This window comes from Salvelinus namaycush, chromosome 2, assembly GCF_016432855.1.
Source record: "Salvelinus namaycush isolate Seneca chromosome 2, SaNama_1.0, whole genome shotgun sequence".
Classification (NCBI taxonomy): domain Eukaryota; kingdom Metazoa; phylum Chordata; class Actinopteri; order Salmoniformes; family Salmonidae; genus Salvelinus; species Salvelinus namaycush.
The window spans coordinates 6,185,848-6,197,465 of record NC_052308.1 but is presented as its reverse complement, the minus strand read 5'-3'; the positions used below and the strand labels follow the sequence as shown (position 1 = coordinate 6,197,465).

The window sequence follows — 11,618 nt, the reverse complement described above, 5'->3', positions numbered from 1 at the left end:
ATGGAGGGACAGTCGGCCCATCTCAGGATGGAGGGACAGACGGCCCATCTCAGGATGGAGGGACAGACGGCCCATCTCAGGATGGAGGGACAGACGGCCCATCTCAGGATGGAGGGACAGACAGCCCATCTCAGGATGGAGGGACAGTCGGCCCATCTCAGGATGGAGGGACAGTCGGCCCATCTCAGGATGGAGGGACAGACGGCCCATCTCAGGATGGAGGGACAGACAGCCCATCTCAGGATGGAGGGACAGACGGCCCATCTCAGGATGGAGGGACAGACAGCCCATCTCAGGATGGAGGGACAGACAGCCCATCTCAGTATGGAGGGACAGTATGAGCCACGGTTTGAAAAACTACGTGGTCAAACGAAGCATCGGACGTTATTGATCACGTGATAATGTTACTTTGAAACAGGCTGCGTTTCAAACTCATAAAAGACACTCCCTCCTCCACTTACTCTTGCTTTACGCCCTTATCCTCGCCTTATGCCCTTGGGGGAATCCCCGCGGCCATATTTGTTGTTGGTCCAAATGATTAGCCAAGCAAGGGAAGTTAGCAAGGGAAGCCCCTCAGCCCTCGTTTTTTAATGGAGTTTGCGAGTGTACAATTATGTTCACTTCGGGGCCTGAAACGCCCCATAATTCAATTCGCGATGATTGTACATCCGCTAACAAAAGTCCGCCAAAACGTCAATATGGAGTCAACATACAAGTGTAAGTAAAAACGAATGTAAATAAGTAATAAATTGTGCTACTAATGACGGCACAAACACGTCTCGTAAAAGTAAATATGTTTTTGTTTGGTGAGCTTTTGGAAACTGTAGAAATAAAAATGTTTCCTTCTTCATAAGTTTCAGCTAGGCAGGCAAACGTTAGTTAGCTAATTCATTTGCTAGCTATCATACAGTAGGCGTATATAAATAATTATATAGTTCTTATAAGTAGACATGTAATCATAATTGACTTGTAAGGCGGTCAATGAGTGTCGAATTTGGTCAACAACGGAAATGTATGGCTTATTTGCTGGGTGAGGTTTATTTGATTGAATAGATGTTACGTAATGCTTAGGTTGTTATGAGTGTACTGTTATAAATATAAATAGGACACGTGACATCACCGACATCAACTTTTAGGAAAAAAAACATTATATCTGTCACGCGGGACTAGGTGGGTGAAAGAATCAGACGCAGAGAGAGAGCCGCTTGGAAAAAATATTCCTTTTTACTCTTTCACAAAAATGATAAGCCCGAACATCCAGGGCGCAGAGAAACACTTGCCAACAACCCAAAACACACACGTAACAAAAACAATCCCGCACAAAACAAGGGCGGGTCTACCTACTACATATAGGGAAGCTCATTAACCCAAAACAGAAACACAGGTGGAACTAATAAGACAAAACAAACAGACAAACGAAAAAGGGATCGGTGGCGGCTAGTAGGACGGTGACGACGACCGCCGAGCGCCGCCTCGAACAGGCAGGGGAGTCAACTTCGGCGGAAGTCGTGACAATATCTGAGTTGTCTCGAGATGGTTATTCATGGTATCATGCTTGAATACAGGCGGTTGATGTCAACAACCCTCATCGAATATTCAAAAAATAATAATAATAATAATTAGATGTATCTACCAATCCAAAGAAAGGATAGGTGGGGTCTCTATCTAAAACGGGCCCTTTGCTGCTGTTTGATGGCTGTAGGAAGAGTTTGACATACTGGTGTGAAGAAGAAGTGAGTAGGGGGATGTGACGATCCACGGCGAACGATCCACGGCATGCGCACGTAAATACATGAATGATTTCTTACTCCGAACGGGCGGTGGTTCGTGTGCAAAGTATATGATTACTGTGAGAGTAGTTCCTAAAATGTATCAACGATAAGTGTCTCTTTTTCTCACTCCCTCCATGTCATTGTATAACAAGCCGCCTGTAACGGCTTTCTTCCTGGGGTGAAGGAGAGGACCAAAATGCAGCGCGGCTAGTGTTCAACATGATTTAATAAAGAAGAGACAATAACGTGAACACTATACAAAATAACAAATGTGAAAACCGAGACAGTCCTATCTGGTGCAGAACACAAAGACAGAAGACAGGAAACAATCACCCACAAAATCCCAACACAAAACAAGCCTCCTATATATGATTCTCAATCAGGGACAACGATTGACAGCTGCCTCTGATTGAGAACCATATTAGGCTGGACACAGAAACAGACAAACTAGACACACAACATAGAATTCCCACCCAGCTCACGTCCTGACCAACACTAAACAAGCAAAACACATAAGAACTCTGGTCAGGACGTTACACCGCCCTATTGTGCCAGTCCGCTAGGGACCTTTTTCTTATGTATTAAGTGTGTATGTTTATTCTGTGTTATTATTTAGTTAGCTATTAAATAAATAATTAAACCAATTTGGGTAGTACTGAATCATAAGTAAGGCTGGGGTGTCTGCAGATCCAAGAAGGTTACAACCATTCAGAATGATGTTTTGATAAGACGTTATGATTTAATACGTTGACTTTTTTATGGATGTGATAAAGACCTTTAGAGTTTAATTCAGGAGATGGTAACTCTCTAAAACAACCACTCTCGTGGTGCCCCAAATTCCTAATGAGTTCATTGTTACATGATTAATTAAAAAAAAAATCAGGTAACAATTAAACATAGTTAGTTTCTTATTTAAATAACAGTCATCAGATTAATGAAAGTAATGTCACGACAGATGTTTTACCAGGTCTCCTAGATGGAGGGTCAGGGTTATACCAGGTCTCCTACATGGAGGGTCAGGGTTATACAAGGTGTCCTACATGGAGGGTCAGGGTTATACAAGGTGTCCTACATGGAGGGTCAGGGTTATACCAGGTGTCCTACATGGAGGGTCAGGGTTATACCAGGTCTCCTACACGGAGGGTCAGGGTTATACAGCAGGTCTCCTACACGGAGGGTCAGGGCTATACAGCAGGTCTCCTACATGGAGGGTCAGGGTTATACAAGGTGTCCTACATGGAGGGTCAGGGATATACAGCAGGTGTCCTACACGGAGGGTCAGGGCTATACAGCAGGTCTCCTACATGGAGGGTCAGGGTTATACCAGGTGTCCTACATGGAGGGTCAGGGTTATACCAGGTGTCCTACACGGAGGGTCAGGGTTATACAGCAGGTCTCCTACACGGAGGGTCAGGGATATACAGCAGGTCTCCTACACGGAGGGTCAGGGTTATACCAGGTGTCCTACACGGAGGGTCAGGGTTATACCAGGTGTCCTACACGGAGGGTCAGGGTTATACCAGGTGTCCTACACGGAGGGTCAGGGTTATACCAGGTGTCCTACATGGAGGGTCAGGGCTATACAGCAGGTCTCCTACACGGAGGCACGTGAAAGAGTTAAAGGAGCGATGGGAGCAGAAGATATGGTTGTAGATGCTCTGCAGACTGTTGAGATGCAGTGTTGTTCAACAGTTGAGGGAAACTGAGATGTTGATGAATGAATGAAAGAAATGTTATTTTCGTGTCAAATCACCAATTAGCAGCCCATCCCTTATGGGATTAATAGACACATAAACAAACATGACAATAATTCACTGTGGTAATTCAATGATCATTCTTCTTCTGGGTTTCTCTGTATTGCGCATTACATTAAGAGTGAGACAAATTTAAGGTAAAAATCAATACATAATACTAAATAAGGTTATCCAAACAATAATTATATCCCTAGAGCAGTAAAATAATATACAGTTGAAGCACGGAAGTTTACATCCACTTAGGTTGGAGTCATTAAAACTTGTTTTTCAACCACTCCACAAATGTCTTGTTAACAAACTATAGTTTTGGCAAGTCGGTTAGGACATCTACTTTGTGCATGACACAAGTCATTTTTCCAACAATTATTTACAGACAGATTATTTCACTTATAATTGTCACGCCCTGACCATAGATGTCAGTGATTGGGTGCAGAGATGTAGCGGAGTCAGGCGCAGGACACAGTTTAGAGTAAAACAACTGAGTTTACTCACATAAAACAAACAAGCAATATTCCAATAAGGAAAATACAAACTAACACCTACAACAACCACTAAGACCCCAACAATCACGGACAGAACAGAAAGCCAGACGGTTAAATAAGGAACATGAAATGGGATTTGAAACCAGGTGTGTGTAATACAGACAAAACAAAACGAAAATGAAACATGGATCGGTGGTGACTAGAAAGCCTGTGACGTCGACCGCCGAACAAGGAGAGGGGCCGACTTCGGCGGAAGTCGTGACAATAGAGAGCCTTCTATGGTATAGTAGGTCAGGGTGTGACTGGGGGGTATTCTAGTTTTTTATTTCTATGTGGGGTTCTAGGTTATTATTTCTATGTTGGTGATTGGTATGATTCCCAATTAGAGGCAGCTGGTAATCGTTGTCTCTAATTGGGGATAATATTTAGGTAGCCTTTTTCCACCTGTGTTTTATGGGGTATTGTTTTTAGTTAGTGCACGTAGCATCTCTGTAGTCACTGTTCGTTTATTATTTATTTGTTTTTGTCTTTGCTTAGTTTCACTTTCTAATCAATAATGTGGAACTCAACATCCGCTGCGCCTTGGTCCGACATTTATTCCAGAGAACTTCACAATAATTCACTGTATCACAATTCCAGTGGGTCAGAAGTTTACATACACTAAATTGGCTGTGTCTTTAAACAACTTGGCTTTAGAAGCTTCTGATAGGCTAATTGACATAATTTGAGTCAATTGGAGGTGTACCTGTGGATGTATTTCAAGGTGTACCTTCAAACTCAATGCCTCTTTGCTTGACATCATGGGAAAATCAAAATAAATCAGCCAAGACCTCAGAAAAAGAATTGTAGACCTCCACAAGTCTGGTTCATCCTTGGGAGCAATTTCTAAACGCCTGAAGGCACCACGTTCATCTGTACAAACAATAGTACGCAAGTATAAACACCATGGGACCACGCAGCCGTCATACCGCTTAGGAAGGAGACGCGTTCTGTCCACTAGAGATGAACGTACTTTGGTGCGAAAACTGCATATCAATCCCAGAACAACAGCAAAGGACCCTGGGAAGATGCTGGAGGAAACAGGTATAAAAGTATCTATATCCACAGTAAAACGAGTCCTATATCGACATAACCTGAAAGGCCGCTCAGCAAGGAAGAAGCCACTGTTCCAAAACCACCATAAAAAAGCCAGACTACGGTTTGCAACTGCACATGGGTACAAAGATCATACTTTTTGGAGAAATGTCCTCTGGTCTGATGAAACAAAAATAGAACTGTTTGGCCATAATGACCATCGTTATGTTTGGAGGAAAAAGGGGGAGGCTTGCAAGCCAAAGAACACCATCTCAACCGTGAAGCACGGGGGTGGCAGCATCACATTGTGGGGTTGCTTTGCTGCAGGAGGGACTCGTGCACTTCACAAAATAGATGGCATCATGAGGTAGGAAAATGATGTGGATATATTGAAACATCATCTCAAGACATCAGTCAGGAAGTTAAACATTGGTCACAAATGGGTCTTCCAAATGGACAATGATCCCAAAGCATACTTCCAACGTTGTGGCAAAATGGCTTAAGGACAACAAAGTCAAGGTATTGGAGTAGCCATCACAAAGCCCTGACCTTAATCCTATAGAAGATTTTTGGGCAGAACTGAAAAAGTGTGTGCGAGCAAGGAGGTCTACAACCTGATTCAGTTACACCAGCTCTGTCAGGAGGATGGGCCAAAATTCACTCAACTTATTGTGAGAAGCTTGTGGAAGGCTACCCGACGCGTTTGAACCAAGTTATACAATTTAAAGGCAATGTTACCAAATACTAATTGAGTGTATGTAAACTTCTGACCTACTGGGAATGTGATGAAAGAAATGAAAGCTGAAATAAATCATTCTCTGCTATTATTCTGACATTTCTCATTCTTAAAATAAAGTGGTGATCCTAACTGACCTAAGACAGGGAATTTTTACTAGGATTAAATGTCAGGAATTGTCAGACAAACTGAGTTTAAATGTATTTGGCTAAGGTGTATGTAAACTTCCGACTTCAACTGTACACACGTACCATTAACCACATAAAAGATACATATTTTTACAATTTAATTATACGTTGCCCTTTTTCTTGTGTTCCTTGATCTAAATATTCAGAAATACCCAATGGACAAAAAAACATTTCAGTTTCTCCTCATCCCTCAACCACATAATGCCAGGGTCTGTCTCGTGTGCTTTCTGGAATAAGAGCAAGTGTATATTGTGGTAGAAAAGGCAGTAGAGGATAAAATTAGTTTCATTCTCTATTTATTCGAGGTCACAATAGTTACATAGTCTTTCCTCTTCCATTTCACCACACTACCGACCTGTTTCAATACACCGAGGCAGTATCTCTGATCTGACCTGTTTCAATACACCGAGGCAGTGTCTCTGATCTGACCTGTTTCAATACACCGAGGCAATATCCCTGATCTGACCTGTTTCAATACGCAGAGGCAATATCCCTGATCTGACCTGTTTCAATACGCAGAGGCAATATCTCTGATCTGACTTGTTTCAATACGCAGAGGCAATATCCCTGATCTGACCTGTTTCAATATGCAGAGGCAATATCTCTGATCTGACCTGTTTCAATACGCAGAGGCAATATCTCTGATCTGACCTGTTTCAATACGCAGAGGCAATATCTCTGATCTGACCTGTTTCAATACGCAGAGGCAATATCCCTGATCTGACCTGTTTCAATATGCAGAGGCAATATCCCTGATCTGACCTGTTTCAATACGCAGAGGCAATATCCCTGATCTTACCTGTTTCAATACGCAGAGGCAATATCCCTGATCTTACCTGTTTCAATACGCAGAGGTGATATCCCTGATCTGACCTGTTTCAATATGCAGAGGCAATATCCCTGATCTGACCTGTTTCAATATACAGAGGCAACATCCCTGATCTTACCTGTTTCAATACGCAGAGGCAATATCTCTGATCTTACCTGTTTCAATATGCAGAAGCAATATCCCTGATCTTACCTGTTTCAATACGCAGAGGTAATATCCCTGATCTTACCTGTTTCAATATGCAGAAGCAATATCCCTGATCTGACCTGTTTCAATACACAGAGGCAATATCCCTGATCTGATCTGTTTCAATACGCAGAGGCAATATCCCTGATCTTACCTGTTTCAATACACAGAGACAATATCTCTGATCTTACCTGGTTCAATACGCAGAAGCAATATCCCTGATCTGACCTGTTTCAATACACAGAGGCAATATCCCTGATCTGATCTGTTTCAATATGCAGAAGCAATATCCCCAATCTTACCTGTTTCAATATGCAGAAGCAATATCCCCGATCTAACCTGTTTCAATACGCAGAGTCAATATCTCTGATCTTACCTGTTTCAATATGCAGAAGCAATATCACTGATCTTACCTGTTTCAATACGCAGAGGCAATATCCCTGATCTGACCTGTTTCAATATGCAGAGACAATATCCCTGATCTGACCTGTTTCAATATGCAGAAGCAATATCCCTGATCTGATCTGTTTCAATATGCAGAGACAATAACCCTGATCTGACCTGTTTCAATATGCAGAAGCAATATCCCCGATCTAACCTGTTTCAATATGCAGAGGCAATATCCCTGATCTGACCTGTTTCAATATGCAGAGACAATATCCCTGATCTTACCTGTTTCAATACGCAGAGGCAATATCCCTGATCTGACCTGTTTCAATACACAGAGGCAATATCCCTGATCTGACCTGTTTCAATATACAGAGACAATATCCCTGATCTTCCCTGTGCACATAGCGATCTCTTGCTTTTAGGTAGGTTATACATAATATATCTCTCACACACAAATTCACCCTTAAACAAACAAAAGGTTCTCAATTTGGGTTTATGATTAATCTCCTCCACCCATTTCCCCCCCCATTTTGCATCAACAGTTGTTTTAAATCATATGTATGTCTCCCTTCATTTGGTTTTCGTACAGATGTTCACAGTCAGACTGTTGAAAAAGGTCAGACATTTCGGTTGCCCAGACTCCCCTTATGGATAGATCCCATTGAAAAACTGTACTAGCTATTCTGGCAGTTGGCATATCCAACAGTCTGAGTGTGAAGAAGGTGGATTGTATGGTATTTATCACACATGTAATTCATTGTACTGCACAAACAAACAACAAGTCCAAGAAACTGGACATTATAGTATCTGTGGCTGAAAGGTTTTTGGGTTTCCAGGAAGTCACTATCAAAACATTCCAAAGAATACTGTCCGAAGATGCTCTTCATTCTCAGGCCCCAGAGCCTGTAGGGATGGACGTTGGTAGTTGAATCTGAATAATGAGTACATTGAGTTTTGTTTTTGTTTATTTTTATTGTGTTAAATATTTGGGCTGATATACAGCCAAAACAGTAAATGGCGGCATGGACATATAGAATTAGTTTTAATATCAAAGAAGACCCTGTACACTAGGTGGCGGCAAAACACCAATAGCTGTAGTCTGACATAAAACTTGAAGGAAGAAGAAGGAAGAAGAAGGATAGGGGGGGAGCTAGACAGCCTGCGGTGCCGCTTTGTGGACAACAACTCCCATTGTTGGGCGGAGAGACAAGTCTCTTGTTGGTATATCCATTATCTTCGTTTGAAAAACATCGTGTCGCATTGGTATGCGTTGAATACTGCCTCAATCTCCCATCGCTAGTTGGTTTAGCATTTTGGTAGGGACATAGAAAGTAGCTATCGTACCGGGGGTCGTGTTAGCATCGGAATTAACGGAGCCATGGCGAAAAGTCTGTCCCTTGTTACTGTCATTTTGTGTGGGTCTCTGATCCCTTTCGTAACAGGTGAGTTTGGCAATCTACAACGAACAAACATTTTTGTTGAACTTTATATCAGTCTGATATTTGTTCGTTTTTTTTCTTCTCCAGAGCTAGCCTAGCTAAGTGAAATGACATCATCTGCCGTTTGCATTGCTCAATGTCTGAGGTGGGGCGAGTCTGTCTAACATGCTCATGTCTGTTGCTAGCTACATACATTATGACTAGTTATGGCATGACTTTGCCTTTGTATTAAAGCGGGTTTCAGACGTCCAGTGGCATATCGCCGAGTACCCCGACAAGTGCAGCACTTGTCTCTAGTCAAAGCGGTTAGTGCCTTCACACACGACTCAAAGGCGCTCCGTGGTCAGTCAGAGGTCTGCGTTGGCCGTGCCGTATTGACGGTGATATGGCCTCTGCAGAAGTCAGGACATTCATACTTCCTGTGCTGCCCTGGGCATGGCAGAGTTGTTGCCTTGGAAGTGGGTTTGTTTCTATACAGGACCTCCAGCGTTCACCTACCGTCAACCAATCATGTGAATGCTCAGTCCTCCGCATTGTTAAAGATGTGGAGAGGTGCAAAGCGTTGCGGTATAATTCACAGAGCCTGTGTGCATACGGAGGCGCCGCGTTTTGCGTCACATCATCCATCTGGTGCCTCCGACCACATTTTCAGATTGTTTATTTATTTATTTCACCTTTATTTAACCAGGTAGGCCAGTTGAGAACAAGTTCTCATTTACAACTGCGACCTGGACAAGATAAAGCAAAGCAGTGCAACACAAACAACAACACAGAGTTACACATGGAATAAACAAACGTACAGTCAATAACACAATAGAAAAGTCTATATACAGAGTGCAAATGGAGTAAGGAGGTAAGGCAATAAATAGGCCATAGTTGCGAAGTAAATACAATTTAGCAATTTACACTGGAGTGATATATGTGCAGATGAGGATGTGCAAGTAGAAATACTGGTGTGCAGAAAAACATATTTTGTGATGAGGTAGGTAGAGTGTTGGAGGCTATTTTGTAAATGAAATCGTCAAGGATCGGTAGGATAGTCAGTTTTACGAGGGTATGTTTGACAGCATGAGTGAAGGAGGCTTTGTTGCGAAATAGGAAGCCGATTCCAGATTTAACTTTGGATTGGAGATGCTTACTGTCATGCTTAACATGTTTCAATATTTATTTGAGACTAAATTGATTTTATTGATGTATTATATTAAGTTAAAATAAGTGTTCATTCAGTATTGCTGTAATTGTCATTATTACATATATATATATATATATATATATATATATATATATATATATAAACACTTATTTTAACTTAATATAATACATCAATAAAATCAATTTAGTCTCAAATAAATAATGAAACAGGTTCAATTTGGTTTAAATAATGCAAAAACAAAGTGTTGGAGAAGAAAGTAAAAGTGCAATATGTGCCATGTAAGAAAGCTAACGTTTAAGTTCCTTGCTCAGAACATGAGAACATATGAAAGCTGGTGGTTCCTTTTAACATGAGTCTTCAATATTCCCAGGTAAGAAGTTTTAGGTTGTAGTTATTATGGGACTATTTCTCTCTATACCATTTGTATTTCGTAGACCTTTGTCTATTGGATGTTCTAATAGGTACTTTAGTATTGCCAGCCTAATCTCAGGAGTTGATAGGCTTGAAGTCATAAACCGCGCAATGCTTGAAGAATTGCGAAGAGCTGCTAGCAAATGCAGTAAAGTGCTGTTTGAATGAATGCGTACGAGCCTGCTGCTGCCTACCACTGCTCAGTCAGACTGCTCTATCAAATCATAGACTTAATTATAACATAATAACACACAGAAATACGAGCCTTAGGTCATTAATATGGTCAAATCCGGAAACTAACATTTGGAAAACAAAACGTTTATTCTTTCAGTGAAATACGGAACCGTTCCGTATTTTATCTAACGGGTGGCGTCCATAAGTCTAAATATTGCTGTTACGTTGCACAACCTTCAATGTTATGGCATAATTACGTAACATTCTGGCAAATTAGTTTGCAACGAGCCAGGCGGCCCAAACTGTTGCATATACCCTGACTCTGCGTGCAATGAACGCAAGAAAAGTGACACAGTTTCCCTAGTTTAATATTGCCTGCTAACATGAATTTATTTTAACAAAATATGCAGGTTTAAAAAAAATATACTTCTGTGTATTGATTTTAAGAAAGGCATATATGTTTATGGTTAGGTACATTCGTGCAACGATTGTGCTTTTTTCCCGCAAATGCGCTTTTGTTAAATCATCCCCCGTTTGGCGAAGTTGGCCGTCTTTGTTAGGAAGAAAAAGTCTTCCAGGCGGCCCAAACTGCTGCATATACCCTGACACTGTTGCACAGAACGCAAGAGAAGTGACACAATTTCCCTAGTTAAAATAAATTCATGTTAGCAGGCAATATTAACTAAATATGCAGGTTTAAAAAGATATACTTGTGTATTGATTTTAAGAAAGGCATTGATGTTTATGGTTAGGTACATTGGTGCAACGACAGGGCTTTTTTCGCGAATGCGCTTGTTAAATCACCCGTTTGGCGAAGTAGGCTGTGATTCGATGATAAATTAACAGGCACCTCATTGATTATATGCAACGCAGGACAAGCTAGATAAACTAGTAAGATCATCAACCATGTGTAGTTGACTAGTGATTATGTTAAGATTGATTGTTTTTTATAAGATACGTTTAATGCTAGCTAGCACCTTACCTTGGCTCCTTGCTGCACTCGCATAACAGGTAGTCACGCAGTCTCCTC

At 41.5% G+C, this 11,618-nt stretch overlaps 1 protein-coding gene across 1 annotated transcript in view; it reads left to right on the top strand.

The window, feature by feature from the left end:
• The first annotated feature begins 8,550 nt into the window (after nucleotides 1-8,550).
• The window catches only part of LOC120024169 (protein shisa-4-like), a 36,448-nt gene continuing 33,380 nt past the window's right edge, over nucleotides 8,551-11,618 (top strand). Inside the window, exon 1 of the mRNA XM_038968340.1 lies at nucleotides 8,551-8,853. Within this exon, the coding sequence (XP_038824268.1) occupies nucleotides 8,790-8,853 (64 nt within the window). The 5' untranslated portion in view covers nucleotides 8,551-8,789. The remainder of the gene's footprint in view (nucleotides 8,854-11,618) is intronic.